This window comes from Aspergillus glaucus (assembly GCF_001890805.1).
Source record: "Aspergillus glaucus CBS 516.65 unplaced genomic scaffold ASPGLscaffold_1, whole genome shotgun sequence".
NCBI classification, from domain to species: Eukaryota; Fungi; Ascomycota; class Eurotiomycetes; order Eurotiales; family Aspergillaceae; genus Aspergillus; species Aspergillus glaucus.
This window is the reverse complement of record NW_019170453.1, coordinates 1,278,590-1,299,472: the sequence shown is the minus strand read 5'-3', so window position 1 is coordinate 1,299,472 and position 20,883 is coordinate 1,278,590. Positions and strand designations below refer to the sequence as shown.

The 20,883-nt window shown below is 47.1% G+C and overlaps 8 protein-coding genes across 8 annotated transcripts; 5 read left to right on the top strand and 3 right to left on the bottom strand.

Annotated features, from left to right (window-relative positions):
- Window positions 1-438: 438 nt before the first annotated feature.
- On the top strand, window positions 439-1,466 carry ASPGLDRAFT_161868 (zinc metalloprotease; the record flags this gene model as incomplete). The annotated part of the gene is made up of 2 exons (XM_022542496.1): window positions 439-726; window positions 795-1,466. 2 exons carry the CDS (start codon window positions 439-441, stop codon window positions 1,464-1,466), a joined length of 960 nt encoding a protein of 319 aa, XP_022406142.1.
- Window positions 1,338-5,115, bottom strand: spt16 (chromatin-remodeling protein SPT16; the record flags this gene model as incomplete). The annotated part of the gene is made up of 7 exons (XM_022541992.1): window positions 1,338-2,181; window positions 2,243-2,849; window positions 2,891-4,326; window positions 4,374-4,529; window positions 4,603-4,724; window positions 4,775-4,859; window positions 4,936-5,115. The coding sequence occupies 7 exons, from the start codon at window positions 5,113-5,115 to the stop codon at window positions 1,687-1,689; spliced, it is 3,081 nt and encodes a 1,026-aa protein (XP_022406141.1). The 3' UTR covers window positions 1,338-1,686.
- A 579-nt stretch (window positions 5,116-5,694) lies between these two features.
- ASPGLDRAFT_161865 (putative mitochondrial carrier protein) lies at window positions 5,695-7,251 on the top strand (the record flags this gene model as incomplete). Its single annotated transcript, XM_022542495.1, has 4 exons — window positions 5,695-5,882; window positions 5,938-5,944; window positions 6,008-6,156; window positions 6,221-7,251. 4 exons carry the CDS (start codon window positions 5,695-5,697, stop codon window positions 7,077-7,079), a joined length of 1,203 nt encoding a protein of 400 aa, XP_022406140.1. The 3' UTR covers window positions 7,080-7,251.
- Window positions 7,252-8,283: 1,032 nt separating this feature from the next.
- Window positions 8,284-10,374, top strand: ASPGLDRAFT_21583 (putative MFS monosaccharide transporter; the record flags this gene model as incomplete). Its single annotated transcript, XM_022543108.1, has 6 exons — window positions 8,284-8,342; window positions 8,420-8,497; window positions 8,571-8,859; window positions 8,927-9,120; window positions 9,184-9,896; window positions 9,977-10,374. The coding sequence occupies 6 exons, from the start codon at window positions 8,284-8,286 to the stop codon at window positions 10,372-10,374; spliced, it is 1,731 nt and encodes a 576-aa protein (XP_022406139.1).
- An 818-nt stretch (window positions 10,375-11,192) lies between these two features.
- On the top strand, window positions 11,193-13,651 carry pmt2 (protein O-mannosyl transferase; the record flags this gene model as incomplete). The annotated part of the gene is made up of 5 exons (XM_022544023.1): window positions 11,193-11,333; window positions 11,389-11,519; window positions 11,586-12,138; window positions 12,192-12,951; window positions 13,008-13,651. The coding sequence occupies 5 exons, from the start codon at window positions 11,193-11,195 to the stop codon at window positions 13,649-13,651; spliced, it is 2,229 nt and encodes a 742-aa protein (XP_022406138.1).
- A 237-nt stretch (window positions 13,652-13,888) lies between these two features.
- ASPGLDRAFT_31171 (Rab family GTPase) lies at window positions 13,889-14,795 on the bottom strand (the record flags this gene model as incomplete). The annotated part of the gene is made up of 2 exons (XM_022544022.1): window positions 13,889-14,677; window positions 14,727-14,795. The coding sequence occupies 2 exons, from the start codon at window positions 14,793-14,795 to the stop codon at window positions 13,889-13,891; spliced, it is 858 nt and encodes a 285-aa protein (XP_022406137.1).
- A 591-nt stretch (window positions 14,796-15,386) lies between these two features.
- On the top strand, window positions 15,387-17,694 carry ASPGLDRAFT_62970 (uncharacterized protein; the record flags this gene model as incomplete). Its single annotated transcript, XM_022548603.1, has 2 exons — window positions 15,387-15,399; window positions 15,458-17,694. The coding sequence occupies 2 exons, from the start codon at window positions 15,387-15,389 to the stop codon at window positions 17,692-17,694; spliced, it is 2,250 nt and encodes a 749-aa protein (XP_022406136.1).
- A 464-nt stretch (window positions 17,695-18,158) lies between these two features.
- ASPGLDRAFT_31169 (uncharacterized protein) lies at window positions 18,159-20,372 on the bottom strand (the record flags this gene model as incomplete). The annotated part of the gene is made up of 1 exon (XM_022544021.1): window positions 18,159-20,372. One exon carries the CDS (start codon window positions 20,370-20,372, stop codon window positions 18,159-18,161), a length of 2,214 nt encoding a protein of 737 aa, XP_022406135.1.
- Between the last annotated feature and the right edge of the window lie 511 nt (window positions 20,373-20,883).

The following is a 20,883-nucleotide window of genomic DNA, read 5'->3' as shown; positions in this document are numbered from 1 at the left end:
TTTTTTTTTTTTTTTTTTTTTTTTGTCTCGGTACGTGGAACTACCAGGGGTAATATGGAATTCATTTCTGAATCTATTATTCGGAAGGAGGCGTTATTTATGTGGAGTTCCGGGTTTGGCCCTATGTCAATGCTTACAATTAAATGGATGTACAACTCATTAGTTTGTCCCGTGCAATCTATTCTCACATCCCAAGATAAAGTACTCGCTACATTGATGCAGGTGAAAGAGAAAAAAAAGCGGGTCTAGGGAATACCATTTCGCTAATGTTTTTTTTTTTATCCCTTTCAAGAGCATACCAGGTGTATGCTCCTTCGGAGGCTCCGCGACGCGAGTTGATCACATTCCATATGACTGTTGACACAGCCTAGATGGTTTTTATTTCGCATGGTAGCTTTCAATTTTGGAAGCAACATCTTGGGCACGAGGCATATCGACATGTTTTGGATCTTTGGGCTTCATCTTCTTGTTATTTTTTTATCCACAAATCTACAGGCGCAATGCGAAGTGTTTGAGGTTCGAAGTCATGCCTCTTGCATGACCGGCACTCCAGGCGATCTACTTCTTCAAGAACATCAACGATTGGGCCTAGCGGAAGCCGATAATGGGACACCTGATTCAGAAAATAGAGAAATACTGGCGACAATCTACATCGATATATGGTTCCACATTATTAGTAGTGAGGCGGCGGCTAAATTGGTCTCAGATGAAATGGTCCTTGCCCAGGTTAGTTGCTTGTCAAGGTGACAATAAATTGGCACCAAAGGTAAATTGATGATCTGACCATGGTCAAGCTCTCAGCACTACAAAATGCATACAAAAGCGCATCAATATCATATCGGCTACAGGGTGTCACCCGCAGCATCAATGACACATGGGCCCGCAACGGGAATGACCTGGATATGAAAGAAAACCTTCGCAAAGGAGGCTACAGTACCCTCAATATCTACTTCCAGACGGATCTTCAAGCAAGTCATGGCGGAAATGGAAGGCTCGTTCCTTACGACTTTGACCGACAAAGTGACCTTTCGACCGGGTTGACCTCGCTTGTCTTAGGGTTTTGCACGATGCCGGACCCCAAGATAAATGCAAGCAGCCCGCGTCGTGATTATGTCAAGGATGGGTGTAATGTGCTTGCTAGAACAATGCCAGGTGGTCCTTTGACAGGTTACAATCATGGTGGCACTGCAATACATGAAGTTGGACACTGGAATGGGTTATTACATACATTTCAAGGAGAGTCATGTTCTCCTGATAATGATGGTGATTATATCACAGATACTCCACAGGAGGCTGTACCAACACAAGGATGTCCTTCAGAGAAGAATTCATGCCCGAGCTGCCCTGGTGTAGATGCCATTCATAATTTCATGGATTATTCTTCAGATGAGTGTTATGAGAGCTTTACGCCGGGGCAGACAAGGAGGATGAGAGGTATGTGGTCAGCTACCAGGGAAGGCAAATAAATCATGAATTATACTGTCAGAAGCTTTTTTCTATTGTTGTACGAGAGAGAAATGTATTAGCATACGCCTGAGTAGAAAGCTCGACATGATTGATTACATTAAGGCCAAGGCTTTCTCTAACTGACATTGCAATCCTCTTGCTTTCCTAAGGATACTGGGAATTGAAATGAACAACAGACTTGAAAGAACAAAATCCAGGCAAATGCGCGCCCTCTACCCACTACCTCTTTCGTTTTTTCCCTTGCCCATCATCCACGCCACCCTCCCGGTCTTTTTTCTTAGCTTTCTTTTCCAGTTCATCCCAGTCCTCACCGCTCTCATCATCTGCGCTAAATTCCTCCTCTTCACTTGCTTCAGCACTGGCATCATCATCGAATTCACTATCATCTTCAGAGCTTTCATCCGCTGCAGCCAATTCCGATTCAGACAGTTCGAATGCAGACTCTGCTTCTTCATCGTCATCGCCTTCAGAATCAGACTCGGCTGCCAAAAATGACCAGCCCCCGTCAGCGAAGAATCCGTATGGATCACTCACTACGGTCTTCATTATAGTTGTCCAATTCAAATTCAAGGGTCCCTCTGTGAACGCAATATCGACTGAATCTAGCCAATCTTTGACTGCTTCTAGAGACTCTACCGGAATCGTGTTAACGTGAACCGGTGGTCTGTGGAAATCCTTGAACACAAAAACAAGGTCAAAGTTTTTCAGTCCGAACTGCAAGTCGTTAGGGAATCAACCCAGTCTAGGTTATCTTTGATATAGAAGTAGACATTACCTGAACTCTTTCCAAATGAGCAATCTCAATCTCGTTTAATGTAATGACCAGGAATGGCGGCTCAGTCAGTTGAACGAGGGCGTCCGTGGTAGGTTGAATCAGGACATTAGAGCGATTTGGAACACCGGTGAAGCCGATTTCTCTGAACGGAATATCGACATCAACACTCTCGTCTTTTCCAGCATCTGCAATTTTCTCGGCAAAGGCTTTGAATTCTCGGTCCAGTGCAGCTCTTCGACGCCTTTCCTCCTGTTCTGCCTCGAATTCTTCTTCATCGCCATAGCGGTGCTTGCGCCTGCGATTACCGGTCTCGTCGAATTGCATTTCAGTGGCTTCGCGATAAAATTGCACATCTCTTGTTTTTCTCTTGCCAATCATGATGGGCGTTTTCAAATGAACGTGGATCAGAACAATCAATTCGTGAGCGCAAGGCTGGAAGAAAAGGTGCTTCACATTGCTAAAGAGCACATCTACATGCTCGTTGCGGAACGGAGACATGTAGCGCAGACCATTCTGATGGATTTCAACTTCTCCAGGAACGCGCTTCCCATCCAATGGAGGCCTTAGATAGACGTCCGGCAGTTTCACGGGACGGCGGTCTAAATAACTCGTTAGCATGCCCAGAAGCGTTGTCAAAATAGATCGCACGTACTTCTAATCTCAACTAGCTTCTCCTGTTCAACCACATCCTCCATCTCTTTTTTCTCCTGCTCTCGCCGCAAAGCATTCTTTCGAAGCTCGGTTATATCCTGCGCAACTTGTGCCAGCCGGTTGTTGTCTTTGGACCTGAGCGTCAGGTTACGCAGAAAGTGTGCCGACAGATCTTCAAATGGCTGATCGTCTTTTCTGCCAACTCCCTGACCAGGAGAAAGGAAATTAATCCGCAAATAGGCATACTCTCCTTCGTCGCTCTTGCTGGCATTCTTGATGGTATTGACGTGAAATGGTACTGGACGACCCATTATGGGAACTATGACAGTCGAAGCCTTATGGTCAACATAAATCGTGAGATCTTTGACTTTCAACGGAAATTGGTTGTCTCGCTTGTACGACTCGAATCGTTTGAACTTTTTCTGGGCAACACCGTTTTCATCACCGGTCGTGCCAGCAAAGCGTTCAAGGCCTTCCTTAGTTTTCTTTGAGGCGAGTTCCTTCTGATGCTCGCGGCGGCGGGCCTCTGCACCTTCGTTGATCTGTGTCGGTCGTTCGGCACGAAGCTTTGTTCGTGTAACATTCCGACCAGCAACGGCACTGGCTTTAACCTCTTTTTTCTCCTTAACCGGTTTTTCCTGTTCTTCCTCATCTCCAAAGTAAAAAGACACGGAGTCCATGTCAATACCGGCATCCTTGGTGAAAACATGTGGACCGCTCTCGCCAACGCGTACGGTATCTGTGATGACCATCGAGTAGAGTGAGTTTTTCTTGTCCTTAGCATTCGAATCTTCAACGTCCGTCAATCCGACGCTAATTGAAAGCGTCATTCCACTCTTCAGCACCCTGTTGTTCTTCCCGTTCAGCATCATGTTGGAGTCGCGTAGTTCTATTCCAATGCCAGCGCCGACACTCTTGACGAAGCTGTTCTCGATTTCCGGTTTCTTGGCGCGAACCAAGCCGATCGCCTTGTTGTATAAGTCTTTGGCCGCAGTACCATCGCGGACGTCCTTCATGATCGCTTCACGGACGTCCAAAAGGAAGGCATAATTTGCTTCCTGGGTCTTGCTCGGATCTACCAAGTAAGTACGCGCAATAATCGAGCTGTAAGTCTTGTACCGAATACCAAAACCAGCAATGATGATTCCTGGTTCGAGGTTGCTGTTGTCCGACGTAGCTGTCAGCTTCAGATCATATCTCCCCCCACTTTGAATGACCGGACCGTAGGCCCAGTCGATTTGTTGTGCATCAAATTCCGCAGGGAGCTTCTCCAACTTATTGAAGAATTTCGCGTCGTCGATTTTGGCATCAACTCTAGAGGCCAGCGCTTTGTGTGTCATTTGTCTCTCCTCATCAAGTAAACGAGACATTTCATCAACAAAGTAGTCTGACATGAGACCGCTGCATGCTCGCGATGCATTGCGTATCGAGACCTTGTAAAAGTCAGTCTCTATATCTCGAGTCATTGTTTAAAACCCACCAACTCATCGGTATCCTTCACCGAAAAAGCGGCCGAAGAAAGAGCCGGAGCAATGTCAACCTCTTCTAATTCACCAGATACCTCCGCAAACGCTCGTTTCCAATCATCTGCGAAAGGTCCAGTAGACGAGTCTTTGGGAAGTACGCCGACGTTTCTCTATAGGTTTTTTTTCTTTTGGGTTAGTATCTCTCCCGCCCTCAGAAATATAATTTTGGTTTGAGACTCATACCCCGGCATTTCTGATAGCTTCTAAGCATTTATCAAGAGCTTTCTTCTTTTGCTCTGGTTCTTTGCTGGTAACCAGGATCTCCAGGGGTATTTTGCCGCCTTTGAGTGGCTCAAGGTGCTTTGCTGCGCTGGTGTTAGTGACTTGAGCCTTTCATTTGATACCCTTGGTTTACCTTTTTTTGCTGTAGTGACCACATAAACCACTTCAGTAGTGAGTACCAAGAGAGTCGCTGGGAACTCGTATCCAAGGAGCCAGAACTGTAATTTCGACGGTCAGCTTGGCAAAAGGCAAGAAGGACATGAAAAAGAACATAAAAAAGCACATGAGACGCACATGCATTGCATTATTCTTTTGAAAAGAATTTGCCTCATCTGTCTTCCCCATGAGTATGATTATCGAGCCCACGCCACCAAACACAGCATTGCCTGAACGCTTGTCTGCCCTCCATGCTGTGTAAAAGCTCGATAGTCGGTTAGAGAAGGCATTTTTATCAATTACGATCTCGTCGGCCATGATGCGTTCGCCCTGAGTCACAATCTCTGTTCCTCGCAAGTAACAGATTGCGATTCAAGGTAATAAAATAAATCTCAAGGTAATAAAATAAATCCCTTGTCGCAGCTCGGCTTCGACTTCTGGCTTTGACAGGGCACTAAATACCCATTCTGTGGAGTTCCGATGATAAAGTGAAAGAGAGACAATAGCTCCCCTGGGTTGAGAGGTATGGAGTATTAATATTCTGTATTTCGTACCGCGGACGCGAGAGCGCGTTTGTTCGGGACCCGCAATTATTGTTTGGATTGTTTGACTTCTTAACACCAGGTCTTCATCTACTCCATACTAAAATGTACGGAGTAGGTATATGTACAAGCATTTATTTGTTCTCATGAAAGTTTTCTACAGAAATAAGAAAGGAGAAAAAGAAAAACCACAAGCGTTGCAGAAACTAAGTGATGGCTCTGCTAGGTTTTTGCTACTTTTATTAGGCCATTCTCTGACTTTTTTTTTTTTTTTTTTTTTTTTTTCCCCCTCTTGTTCAATATATGCATGCGATTTTGCTGGTGGTACTAGTACTTTGACTGGGGATTGAACATCATGCCCCCCCCTCTTCCAGACGACTCGACATATCTCATTGATCCTGTTTCCGACCTGGAGCCCAAACGAAATCCTCGCACCAATGCAGCGACTGGAGCATCAGCGGCTGGTGTTCGGGCCCTGAGCGCCCAGTTCGTTTCATTTTATTTCCGAGCACCTGTTAAGGCCTTTTTTCGAACCCGAGTTGAGTATGACTCTCGCATCGGTCTTTTCAAAGCTACTCTTATTGACATGCTTATTCAGTTACATGGTATTACATCCGCCTTTGAGAAGCAGTCGGCTAGTATCCACTTACTTTCTCTTATTATAATAGGCTTTTGCAAGAGCTCTTAATCCTCGTGCGGCAGAAGCCGGGTGGTCGTTACATACAACTACTCCCGGCTTGCTTGTTCATGCTGTCCGTACGTACGGTTGGCGTTTCATCCCAGATCAAGTCATACCTCCACTCCTAGCAAATGCAGGGTGAGTACGTACGTTTCCTGGGTGCCTTGGTCACAGAGCTGTACGTTTTGACACTTTTAGGTAGTGTTGGCGCTGTGCTTTACACATCTTATCTTCATGTCCTTGGTCTTCTCCACGAACCCGTTTCCCAAGGCCTCAAACGCGTCTATCCTCCTGCCCCTCCGTCTAATACATTCATGGCTGGATTTGCGGCTGGTACACTCCAATCAATGGTCGCTGCTCCTTTGGATGCGCTCCAAGTTCGTCTTCGAGCAAATGATATTCTCGAGGGCCAGTACCGAAGCATGTGGCATTATGGGAAATACAAGTTGAACCAAATCGGCGCACGTGGCATTTTCGCGGGCTGGAGTCTTTCCTTCTTGCGAGATGCCTTTGGATATGCGATTTTCTTTTCTTTTTTTGAATACATCAAGGCACAGTCATATTACTCATTTGTCACTGCATATTATGGATCTCTGGGAGCATATCAGGTGGACAGATTGCGATCGCTCGACTCCAGTGACCGCGGAGTGCCACTAATAAAACCCCACTATGCTCTTGAACCATGCTTTTTGATGCTCGCGGGGATTATGGCGTCGGTTGCCCAACAGACGATACAACATCCGCTGAGTATCATCCAAAACCTTCACTTTGGACGGCTTGAATATCTCGATAAACAGGCGAGTCTTGCCCCTTCAAGGCAGCAAATGTTGCGCCTCTACTACCATGCATACCAGGAAACATTCAAGCGATGCAGAAAGAAGGCCGTGCGCGTTGGAGGATGGTATCGATGGTTGTTTCGTGGGTTTGTAAAAGATTCCGTCCGTCAGGTGCCTAGCACTAGCGCTGCGCTAGTCATATTCGAATTGGTGCGCCGTAAATACGCTAATCTGGCGGACGCTGTATATATCGAAAAGGACGGGTATGATATTCTTCTGGCCTAGAGGATAAGTTCTGTGCAATAGAAGCGAATAAATATTACTGGTTTTGTCATCCTCGATGTTCTAAAAACTTCGCGGTACCATGGCCAGTTCGGGGCCGTGGATATGTCCAATGACCAAGAGAAAACGGTTACTTAATGCTACAGGCATATCACTTGACTTCGGCTGTGGGCCCATTCAATGCAATATCATTACCCAAGTGGACCAAGATCGTTTTTCTCCGCCTTTCATCGGTACTAGTACTAGTTAGTAAGCGTATGGGGTACGGTACGTTAGCGATGTGATCTGACGTACATCTCTGGAATTTCAAATGATGCTATCAGCTCTTGATTTTCAACGGTATTCTCTGTGTTCTGATTTCTCTCACCTTTCCCTTCCGTCTTGCTCATCTGACTCTTGATTCTTGGCTTCGTATTCCCGTCAATTTAACACATTCTTCGGTTACTCCTCAGCCAACCATCCCTGCTTCTTACTTTACTCCGCTTGTTGGCAGACAGTTTTGAGCCCTCACTGAGTTCTGTGAACGGATCCCGCTTCAGGATAATTGTCTTTACGAATCAGGAGTCTGGTTCATGTCGTTATACGGAAGATCCAACCACGTTCAGTGTGGAGAGTACACACTATAGAGCAGTCCTCATACCGTACGGTCTTCTATTGTTTTACTGTTCGTCCGTCATATTTAAAGGACATTGCCAGCTGGCATGGGATTTTCATCTTTCTGATAGGTCTGTACAGAATATATACACAAACTTCCCAGCCAACCTGGACGTTCTTTCAGCTCACAACCAGCTGTCAAGTTCAGCCTACTATCACCGCCAACATTATTCCTACGAGGCCTTCTTCTCGCTTCCATTCAGACATACCGCTCCATTTCCTACACTCTCACTCCCAGAAACAGGCTCTAGAATCCCATCTTGAAAAGGGTAGCCGGCGGTCTTCGCTTTCATCTGCCAACTTTGTCGAGTCAACGCACCCTATCTGGGGAGACCTAACAGAGCAGTTTGATAACGCGGAAGCTTCCTTTCGAACACCTTCCACAAGATCTCTAGGCCAGAGAATAAATCATCAGTCAGCTAGAGAACGTGCACCGCAACAAGATCCGAATCCCCCTTTCAGCGCGCCGTTGGAGCTTGACGAGGCATCAATTAGGATACCACATCCACCTTCTCGGTACATCTCAAGTCTAGAACGTCTTTTAGCTGTTATAATGTCGCCAGGGAGCAGACAGACAGCCAAAATGCATGGCTTAGTTGGAAAACCGTTGTTGTAAGCTTCTACTACGGCCCTCTTTTCTCCCCCCGCCCCTCTTTCTCTGTGCCTCTTTTGTTCTAATATTCATATAGGTATTTTACCAGCGTCTTCGTCTCATTAGGCGTCTTTCTTTTCGGTTATGACCAAGGAGTCATGTCAGGAATTATTACGTTCGTCTCCTTTCAGAAATTGAGAAGAACGAAAGGAAATGGTGAACCGAAACATGTACTGATGGGCGCCTAGAGGCTGGTATTTTAAGGATTACTTCAATCAACCGTCGCGCGCTGAAATTGGCACGGCGGTTGCGATCCTCGAAGTCGGTGCGCTTGTTTCGTCGCTGCTCGTCGGACGGATTGGTGATTTGATAGGTCGACGCAAGACCATTTTCTACGGCTCGATAGTATTTTTCATAGGCGGTGGATTTCAAACATTCGCGACGGGGCTGCCTATGATGATGGTTGGGCGTGTCATTGCAGGTCTAGGGGTTGGGGCACTGTCGACAATTGTGCCTGTGTACCAATCCGAAATCTCGGTATTTTTCTACGGTTTACCCTTGATGAACTTGCTAAAATGATTGCATGCTGACAAAAATCCATAAGCCCCCGCATAATAGAGGGAAGTTGGCCTGTATTGAGTTCACCGGAAACATCTCGGGATACGCAGCCAGCGTATGGGTCGACTATTTTTGCAGCTTCATTGATAGTAACTACTCGTGGCGCTTGCCATTGCTATGCCAATGCATCATGGGGGCGCTCCTCGGACTCGGTAGTCTTGTGATTTGTGAGTCACCTAGGTACGTTTGTGTTCAGACTGAAAGTGGACCCTACAGGCCTTTGTCAAACTCACAATCCACTAGGTGGCTTTTGGATAACGACCATGATGAAGAAGGCATGGTAGTCATTGCAAACCTTTACGGGAAAGGTGATCTACATAACGACAAAGCGAGACAGGAGTACAGAGAAATAAAGATGAACGTCCTCCTTCAACGACAAGAAGGCGAGAGATCCTACGCTGATATGTTCAAGCGGTACCGTAAACGCGTCCTGATAGCAATGTCGGCACAGGCGTTGGCGCAGCTTAACGGGATCAATGTAATCTCATACTACGCGCCTCTTGTCTTCGAATCGGCAGGATGGGCAGGCCGTGCTGCCCTCCTCATGACAGGTATCAACGGACTCTCCTATCTCGCATCCACTGTTCCGCCATGGTATCTTGTGGATCGCTGGGGAAGGCGGCCAATATTGCTTTTTGGGGCAGTTGCTATGATAATCTCTCTTTCTCTGATATCATACTTTATTTATATTGATATCGCAGCAACCCCGGTATTGACAGTCATCCTCGTCATGATTTATAATGCCGCTTTTGGTGCATCTTGGGGTCCCATACCCTGGCTTTATCCACCCGAGATCCTTCCGTTGAGTATCCGTGCGAAGGGCGCCAGTCTCAGCACAGCATCAAATTGGGCCTTCAATTGGCTTGTTGGTGAGGTTACTCCTGTCCTTCAGGCTGTCATAAAATGGCGACTTTATCTTGTGCATGCCTTTTTCTGTGCATGTAGCTTTGTGCTGGGTGAGCTTCCACCACTCTCTCCTATTCTCCTGTGCTCTACCTTCGCGCTCAGTAATTGGCTGATATGAATGTGAGTTTAGTTTATTTCCTCTATCCGGAGACTAGCGGTGTTCGCCTGGAAGACATGAATGCTTTATTTGGAGATGCGACTACCACCATGCCAACACCAGCCACCCAAGGTGAACAAGGCTCATTGATGGGAGCTGGGTCTCCTGTCTCCTCGCTCGATATCCGGCGCCAGCACGGACAATTTGGACCTGAAAGTGCCATTCCTGGTTTAGATATCAACCCTCCAAACCTACCTCATGTTGACAGCAGCAAGCCTAGCCACTCTGTCTCTCCGGAAGACAGCGGCAGAAGGGCAGAAGGTATTGGTGGTTGGATATCTAACATGATTAATCACCACAAAGGGTCGGGACCAAAGGCACATGGTAGTCAGTACAGACGTCTTGAGCAAGAAGAACAAGATGAAGAGTAATGGGATGCTTTGATGGAAAGGGGTAGTTGAATAGGGATTTCCTTTATCATTTTCTATGTCTAAAATTCGTGAATTAGAAGTGACTGTAGTGAGCTCACACCATACTTCTGTGCTGTTCCGTTAAGTCAAAATTGCTTCGACCAATGTTGCTATATATATAGAGCAAGGTAAAATGATCGTCTAAATGAAGCAAATCCACCATGCTGTACAGGGGCACTGGATAGAACATCGGAAAATGTGACATCTTATAGTTATGGGCCTGGCAATCATTAATTTAACTACACTCAGTTAGCTCTCCCTTGCTCTTTATTGACGTTGGAATGCCTCTCATACTGCAGCGTATAGAGCGTTTGGATGCCCGTGTTCCGAAATTGGCCTGCCTAAGGTAAGCGGGGCGCTTGACGACGCGCCTCATCCTTAGCTCCAGGACAACTTTTCATATTTACGCTTCTCTCTCCCTCCTTCTCCATCCAATACTATAGGTCCACGGTCTCTTCCTGTACTTCGCTCTCTTTTTCGTTTTCATTTTCTTTTCTTTACTATTGCCCCCTTAACTTTCTCTCTGTTGAAACCGACCAACCAGCCATCGTCAATTCCATTTTCATTCGTCTACCAGGAGACCATTTGATTGCAACAGAAATGTGTTTATTCCATCAATAGAACCCAACCTCAAGAGAAACGAGATTCGCCAGTCATTAAGTGATAAACAATTGACTTGCCATTCATTTACTTTTCCTTTTGCCTGCCCCTTTTTCTTACAACGCCAGCCAAACCCTTGATACTTCGAGAACACCTCTTGCAGCTTCCGGTGTTGCACCATGGCCGAACCAGACGCCGCATCCACCACCGGAGCTCAGTTTGCACCGGATCTGCGCCGTAGAAATGTTCCCGGTGCAGAGAAAGCCGGTATCGTGCATTCGCCCGATATGGCCGATGAGCAAAAGAAACCTAGATATGCGGTATGATACTGTTTTCAGAATAGAGAGCAGGTGAACTAACGGTATCTGGGCCTAGTCGAACTCGTATCTTTTCGCATTACTTGAGTGGGAACACATAATTGCGCCAATCATCCTCACAGCTTTCTCGATCTTCACTCGAATGTATCGCATTGGACGGTCGAATATCGTGACATGGGACGAAGCGCAGTAAGACCAAACCAATTCTCGCCTTTTAGGCTTTGCTTTAGCGCATGTTCTCACAATCTTACCTAGTTTCGGCAAGTTTGGTTCTCACTACTTGAAGCGCGAATTTTACTTCGATGTCCACCCTCCGCTGGGAAAGATGCTAGTCGGCTTGTCTGGATATCTTGCCAGCTACAATGGATCTTTCGAATTCAAATCTGGTGAGACATATCCGGAAGATGTGAACTACACGTTCATGCGCGTCTTTAATGCCGCGTTTGGCGTTGTCTGCGTACCTTTGGCGTACTATACCGCCAGGGAGCTCAATTTTCGAAGGGCCACTGTTTGGTTGATCAGCCTGATGGTACTTTTCGAGAACTCGTATGCGACCATCTCACGTTTCATATTATTGGACTCCATGTTGCTCTGTTTTACATTTACCACGACGATGTGTTGGGCTAAATTTCACCGGCTACAGCATGCCAGCTTTTCAGTTGAGTGGTTCACATGGCTCTTCTTAACCGGACTGAGTATTGGCTGTGTTTGCAGCGTGAAATGGGTGGGGTTGTTTTGCACTGCGATTGTTGGCCTTTACACGGTTGAGGATCTGTGGAATAAATTTGGTGACTTGAAAATGCCAGAGGTTTGTAGTCGGCGTGGGTTGGGTTGTTGATCTATCACTAACTTCCATGTCAGACTGCTCTCGCGAAACACTTTCTTGCCCGTGTGCTGGGACTGATAGTTGTTCCTGCCTTGGTCTACATATTCTCCTTCTACCTTCATTTCTGGATTTTGGAAAATAGCGGCCCAGGCGATGCGCAGATGAGTTCTTTGTTCCAAGCAAATTTAAAAGGCACTGAAGTTGGAAAGGATAGCCCCCTTGAGATTGCTGTTGGTTCGAGGGTCACGTTGAAGAACATGGGCTATGGTGGTGGACTACTCCATTCACACATTCAAACATACCCAGAAGGCTCTACTCAACAACAGGTCACTTGTTATCACCACAAGGATGCCAACAATGACTGGTTCATCTATCCAAACCGCCATGAACCCGAATATGACCTGAACGCCCCACTTAAATTCATCGGTGATGGGGATACGATCCGCCTCATTCACGGGCAGACAGGACGGAACCTACACTCTCATGCCATACCCGCCCCGGTCTCTAAATCCCATCATGAGGTGTCTTCTTATGGAAATCTTACCATCGGAGACGACAAGGACCATTGGAAGGTCGAGGTAATCGATGATGTTGCGTCCAAAGACCGCACAAGAATTCGTACTCTCAGCACAGCGTTTCGGCTACGACATCCCGTATTGGGCTGCTACCTACGGGCTGGAAATGTCAATCTCCCGCAGTGGGGTTTCAAGCAAATCGAAACAACGTGCGTCAAGGAGAATAAACCGTCTGATGTCTACACGCACTGGAATGTTGAATCTCATTACAATGAACGACGTAAGTTAAATTGTATCCCCTCAGTCACAAGCCCTTGCTGAGAGACACAACCGCAGTCCCACCCGGAGATCCAGGACAGTACAAGTCGCCCTTTCTAAAGGATTTTATCCACCTGAATGTCGCTATGATGACATCGAATAATGCCCTCGTCCCCGATCCAGATAAGCAAGACGATCTTGCGTCGAAGTTCTGGCAATGGCCAATACTCAATGTTGGTCTTCGCATGTGCTCCTGGGATGACAGCGTTGTCAAGTACTATCTCCTTGGAAATCCGTTTGTTTACTGGGGAAGCACGGCTAGCCTGGGTATCTTTGGGATTTTAATCCTCTGGTACCTCGTGCGCTGGCAGCGAGGTTACCGTGAACTCAATCAAGCTCACATTGACCACATCCATTACTCCGGTCTGTATCCCGTCATCGGTTGGGTTCTCCATTATGTCCCGTTTGCTGTCATGGCACGAGTGACCTACGTTCACCATTATTATCCGGCTCTTTACTACGCCATTCTCACGTTTGGTTTCTGCGTTGACTGGCTTACGCAAAAATTGAATGCCAAGGCGTTTTGGCTCACTTATGCCTTGCTATACGCGATGATTATCGGCACGTTCGTGTACTTCCGTGTGATTGTGTTTGGCATCGAAGGCTCCAGTCAACAATGGGCTCACTTGAGTTGGCTGAGTGGCTGGAGGATTTCCAACTAATCATAACTCTATGCTTGCCACTCGTGCCATACTGGTTTTACATTTCTCCTCCACTCGATTATATCTCTGATTTCAGCATTCTGTATTCAGCCAAGGAATTCATTAGTTGAGCCTATTGCTATTTGTCGATGCCATGTTATAAATTATATTGTCGCTAGAGTCCTTTATGATGGCTACAGTGGGGGGGGCGGAGTGACCGCCTAAATTTGATGTAGAGCCCTAATACCTCTATCCAAATCAACAACAACCTCCTGCCCAATTATTTCCGCTTCTGCGCATGGCATCATTCAAGCCCAGAGTAACAGTTTGGGGTACACCTGAGCTTGAACCTCCTGTGGCACCGAACCCTTTCACACCACTTCGACGATCGTTCAGGTCGTATTTACCTGCTTCAATATTGCGATATATCCTCTCGGCGACTTCGAGGAAGGCACGCTCAACACCCTCACCAGACTTCGCACTCGTCTCCACGTAATGCACAACATTATTTAAGCGGCACCATTCTTCTGCCTCATGCTTGGGCACACGCTCCCGATTGACGTCAGGACCATCTCCGACCAAATCACTTTTGTTGCCAACTAGAATAACCACAATACCCTCCTCTGCAATCTGACGTAGGTCTTGGAGCCATTGGATACATGAAGCGAATGTGGAAGGTCGCGTGATATCATATACCAGGAGAGCGCCGGAAGCACCGCGGAAATAGGAGCGGGTAATAGACTTGTAAGTTTCTTGCCCAGCCGTGTCCCAGAGTGATAGCTTCATTTTCTTCTGAACTGCAGGTTCCTGTGGCTTCCGGGGAGGACTAGGAAGACCAGAAGCAGGCTGATCCTTTGAGACATTCGTAGATGGCGGCGGCGATGTTGCTAGGGCGGACGTGCCGCGATCATGGGTGCGGATGTCGGAGTCTATTCCTAGGCTTTTGGAGGCTGGAGGCCCCACGGGGACGATTCGCGATCCGAATTCCACACCAATAGTCACATCATGAGTGGAAGAGAATCGTCCTTCGCAAAGTCGAATGGTCAACTGTAAAGTTAGATATTTTGATATTGGTTATTGACGGCGGCGCACTTACGCTGGATTTTCCGGTCCCAGAATCACCAATGCACACAAGTTTAGCAATATAGTCCCATGGCTGTGACATGGATACAGAGAGTTCTGATTTGCAGGTACAAGTGAAAATCGGGTTGTCAGAATGAAAGCAGAACGTTTGACTGTCTAAACAGCCATGGAACTCATACTATGGGTATTGTCGCTGGAGAAACCAGGTCAATTATTAGTGAGTCCAAAAGGTGAGGTTAACCATGCCATAAGTTTCCGCTTGCGCCTATCAGATATCAATTGCTGAGTCACCTATCACCCTGACCTGACCGTATGACGCATGCACTACTGCGCCTAAACCAACCATCACCACAACTGCCATGATTATTGTGTTGCTGCTGACCTTACCGCATCTTCGCCCTACTTCAACTATGTGTGGGTTGCTTCCTGACTGAAGCCCGGTCCTCCTACATTGTAACCTACATACTACTGCAACTACTACAACTTCTTGGAAATATTATACAGCTTTTGCCGTTATTTCTAAATATCTATTTCTATTCTATTAGCGCTTGCCCTTGTCATACTTGGTATACCATACAAGAAGGCTGTATGCCGTCTTTCATGCTGGGATCTGTTTAAGAATCTCAGCCATACTTGACAATTCACTGATTTCGTCCGAATAATTCCAGTGATCATGTTCTCAGAATGTACGACAAGATTCCTCTCTCTATTTGTTGCTTCCATACTCATTACCATCGCATTTAGATGCCTCGCGCTTTCTCGCTCAATCCCAGTCTCGAATAGCGCCTCACCCTGATGATAACCAAAGAGGTGATCGAGGCTATGCACGGCCTCATTCTCGGTTTCCTTCCTCGCTTCTAAACAGGACAACGGGAGACCCATATCAACCGTCCACGTCGCAGTTTTCCAACTTTCCTTTCACCCATAGAGCTTCTGCGCAACCCGCCCCTCTGTTCTATAGCGCTACAGACGAGTTTCGCGAAGAGGACGATGAAACAGAACACGAGCGGGAAATCGCAGACTTCTACGCTTTGCAGAAATCAAGACGGCACTTTGGCGGCAGTCAAATGAAGGATTCCTCAGAAATGGATGAAGATGAGGAAAGCTCGGTCAGCCTTGATGAGCAACAATCTCTTTACGCCGACGGTCCTAAGGGAAGGAAAGGTATCCGGAGTTCCTGGCGAGGTGGTAAAGCAACTCACTCACCGCACAATTTCCTTGTCGATCCTCTGCCAGAGGCCATCGAAGCCGAGGATGGGCCCTATGCAAGCCGAAATAGTACGCGGGATAAAGACACTTTGGTCGACATTGGTCTCGGGGATACGCTGAGGACCGATGATAATGTCCGAAGGTCTGCATCATCTGAATCTGGCGACGATGACCCGCCTTCAATTCAACGTTTTCGAGAGCAACCGCGCACTTTAAGGGACAGTTCTGGAATTGGATCCTTTTTTATGTCTACGGATGTAAACAAGCGAGATGGCACACAGACAGCGGATCTCGCTGACACGCAACCAAACTCGATCACCGCTGTCAGAGTGGAATCGCCTATGCATGATGCTTTCTGGGGCCAGCTGTTTTTGATATGCCTGGCTTGTCTCTTTGCCACAGCGTTTCTTGTCTATTTACATACGTCCAGCCCGTCCGGTGACAAATCGAAGTGGGGAGATACTATTTATATGACGGTTCACAGATCTTTCCACCTTCTGGGTATATATACCCTCGTGTCAGTGTTCGTTTCATTACTTTGGCTAGCCTTATTGCGGTCATATGTGCGGCCTCTGATTCACGTGATGATTATTGCTGTCCCCGTGATTTTATATTCGTTCTCGATATACCCGTTTGTCTCCAGTTTCAGAGGTACCTGGCATGGAGCGAGCATACAGGACAAAGTGATGCGCTTTGGGTCTGCGGTTCCTTTTATTATGGCGAGCGTGTGGCTATACAACGTCATCCGAGGCCGCCACGCCATAGGAAAAGCAGTGAGTATCCTTGAATTTGCGTGTCGGATACTTGCCGCAAACCCCGAGCTACTCATCCTCGGCTTAGCTGTTCTCTTCTCTGTCGCATCGTGGACATGGGTATGGATGCTCATGTTCACTCGGGTGTTTCTAGGGGGCCATTTTTCTGGTTCGAGATTGTTCTTGATCGACCACAGCAGCTGGTGGCTAGGAATCTATTTCATTCTTGTTTACATATGGTCATTAGGAGTGATCGCGGGAATTCAGCGTGCTGTCACGTCCGCAACCGTGAGCCAGTGGTACTTCCATCGCCTTGCAAGACCGGCACCCACCTCCCGACAAATCGTGCAGGCGGCCATGTTTCATTCCCTCACAGTATTGTTTGGCACAATATGCTTGTCAAGGCTTCTAGCACTGCTAATCAGGCTTCCTCTCCTCTTACTTCCTCGGCGTGTCACATCCGTATTGAGTTTGTTTGCATATTCCCTTATTCCTACACCGGTTGCGAGTCTCACAAACCCCCTTTCTCTGACTTATGCGGCAATCCACTCCAAGCCACTAGCTATATCCGCTCGTGGACTTTCTCAGATGGCAACCCTATCCGTTTCAACCGCTCCATCTTCATTGCACCCTCACTCTTTCTCTTTGACGCATGGTAGCCCGGATCCTCTGTTGTCATACCGGCTGTCAAAGCTGATATTGCATGCTACGCGTTTCATGATGTCTTTGGCGCTCGGTTTTGGCGGTTGGGTAACTACAGCGCGGAGTTTAAGTATGCCTGGTGTTGTTGGTACGACTGGTGGCAGCATGTATGCTTATGTGGTTGGGCTTATTGCAGGAACCATCGGCTGGAGTATTCTGGGAGCAATGGAAGGTATAATTGCGGATATTGTGGATGCCACAGTTATTTGCTGGAGCAGTGAGGTTGGCACTTATGACAGGGAAGCTAGGTATTGTCGCGAGGCTGGGTGGCTCTTTGGCGATTTTACGGACTCTACGCATCATCATTTTGAGGTCTAGTTTTTTTTTTTTTTTTTTTTTTTCGGGCTTTCTTTTTTCGGGGTAGAGTTTACGAATACCAATAAAGTGCGCTAAGCTATATTATTATGCTACTGTTTCAAATCCACCGAAGTCTCTTATCCTTCTCCGTTGTTACTGTTGACGCCAGGTCTTTTGTTGATTAGGCTTCATCTCCAAATGGTATCTTACGAGCGTATTGGCCAAGGCATTAGGGAAAAAAAGGACCAATTCATTAATTCCTTATGATGCACATGTCCGCGAGTAGGGTTATCGGTGCAATAAAATAAAAAACAAAACAAAATAAAATATGATAAAATATAAAAATAAAATATAATGAATAAAATGAAATGAAGTGGAAAGACTGTGGTATCACTTAAAACAGACAGAATGCAACAATAAATGGCCCATTACGCCTTCATTCAACCATACGAACGCCCAACCCAATAAAATCGATAGACCAACTCTCAAAGATCAAGTCGACCGCGCCAATGTAAACCTTCCTTTGCACACCACTCGTTCAAGATAGACCAACCAAATCGCACAATCTGTAGAGGTGTGTCTGTTCTACCGAGCGGCAAGAAAAAACCCCCGGAATAGTCACCAGGTGTAAGTGGTTGCTTCCCTCGCTCAGAGTATCTCCTGGAGCGGTTTTGCCAAGTTCCAGGGAATTCTCGCTCGAGGACATCTTCGGAGAGCCCTCCCATGCCTTCAGCCCACAATCTTCGAGACTCCTTATGATTCTTTGGGAGCCGAGTTTTCAGCTCGAGAAGCTCTTTCAAGTTTTTCTTGTTTTCTTCGGAGGGAGAAGGTGTATGTTCTCCCGGGAGCGGGCTGACTGCAAGTCGGTCCAGATCGAGAGCATGGATGGCATCATAAGACACAGCACCGAGTATTGAGCAAAGGCTATGTAGCTGTGGGTAAGGGGCACTGATCTTCTTTACCACGTTCCAATATGCAAGAATAGATACCCATGCTGATGAGTCACCGATCTGACGTGCCAACGCCTTAGATTGATCATCCGCCACAAATGCCAGTATGAAGCATAGAATGGCCTCAAGTGCCGTAGCGGCTGCGACTTTTTTGTCAGCGGCAGTCGCACTATCCTTAGCCGTATGTCGCTCAACGGCATGCTTTAGTTCTCGGCCAAGGTTCCCATATTTCTGATATTCTTCTTTCCAGGCGCGGCGCTCGTAGCTGCGTGAGCGGCTTGGTTGGTTATTTGTTTGCGGCGATGACAATCTCGCGGTTGAATCCCCTGCAGGATATTTGGCGCCCTGAGTAAGTGGTGTCTTCGCTTCACTGTTTGTACTTTCCATCTGGCGGGAAGAGGTGATTTTGGGTTCTTTTATGGACGTGGCTTTATGCTTCCCCTGTTGTCGAGGTATAGACATTGGAGTTTGTGGCTTTTCTAGAACAGAATCGCTGGGTACATGTTTTGCCTTTTTCTCTGGCCGATGGGACATCACTGCGACTTCGTCAGATAGCGGGACCTTTGAAATATTATGGTCTTCTTTCTTGATAGGTGAACACGATGCAGCTGTCTTGTTTTTCCCAGAGAACTTAAGAAGGGCCTCGACGCGTTTTTTATTCGCCCTCCCATATCTGAGTTTAACGATAAGTTGTCGTTTGATCGGGGCTGCAGCGGGCGATTTGCTTTGTACCCTCCGGAGACTTGGACTCCGCGCAGAATCCAAAGGCAGCACATTGAGGTTGGATGACACTCTCGCTGCATCCTCCGTCAATTTATCAGAGTTTGGAGGGGACCCTTTCTGGGATGCACCGTGAGCCAGAGATTCATCATGGATGCTGGCGAGCTCTTTTTCAATGCTGGGCGGAAGGGTAGGCGACAATAGTTGAGGTAAGCCTGGGTTGTCTGAGGTAGGCGGGAGGGTCGGCGATAAAAGATCAGGAAGTCCATTAGACTTTGAACGATTTGGCCTGTCATCTAGTGACCGATCGGGAGACAGTCGAGGCTTCTTGGGGGAGCATATGCCTGAAGGTCTCCCGTCGTTGGATTTGGAATGCTCCCGTTCAAAATCGGGTGGGCGTTTGCGGCTTGTATTTTCGAAGGCAGGTCGAGATGAGGACTTGGATAGTGTCGTAGTACTGTTCGGAGGTTTATACGTGCTTTGCCGCGGAGGGTCAGGTTTGGAGGCTCGTGGCTTGTCGCCAAGTGCATGAGACGTTGATGCGCTTTGGCTTATGGCCTCTTGGGTGACGGGAGGAGCTGACGAACCACTCTTCCATTTATTCTTATAGTCCGTTAGACTAATTTTTTTCTTAGCTGGCCCACTTGACGGCGTGCTTGCGGCGCTCTGAGGTCTCGAGCGCTGATCCGGCATAATGCTCCCTGTCCCATCTGACCAATCGCCAACAGCAACCAACAGAGAATCCCCTTCGTGGTGCGTCAAAAAAGTCATATACTGAAGTTGTTGTTCCTCCAAGGTGAATGGTCCGTCGTCGCCCACAGCCCAGTTGTTGATAAAATGATTTCCGAGGCGAAAAGGCACGTCAGTCGGAATGGTAAGAAGGAAAGGGTAGAATGGGAGAACTTCGTCCTTCAGGCGTTTCAATTGCTGATCAATTGATTCTTGGTCGGATGCAAATGACCGTTCGCGAGCTGATTTAGGATTCTTGAAATTGTTATCCGTCGAAGGAGATGGGCGGTCCACCGCCATTGCAGTCTGTTGATTCTATATGCGTGCGGGAGGGATAAATGACAATGACAATATGATAGGGAAGGACGGGTCTGAATGTCAATAATATCGCCTGAGAATGTAGAGATAGTTGGTTTCATGTGGGAAATCACCCTTGATACCCGGCTGAGAACAATGATAGAAAGAGCAACACATTGACTCCGACCAGCTGTTTCGCAGACTTGTGTTACCACTGTCCTGCGAGAATTCAGACACCCAGAGACAATATCGCGCAAACACACATTTCACTATGCACTTCGTCCAATATCTCTTTAAACCACCCACTCCTAAGGTTAACAAATGCGCCTAGTTATTTCTGACTAAAGCGAACCCTTTTGCGACGAGTGATTTTGGAGGCTATACCGAGGGAAACGTGGAAACCCAGCGATAGCTGGTATTTTGCACTTCTTTTTCAACTTGGATCAATGACAACCATGGATAAAAAGATCATATCACAACGAAAAGAGGCAGAGGAGGGAAGAAAAGAGTGTGA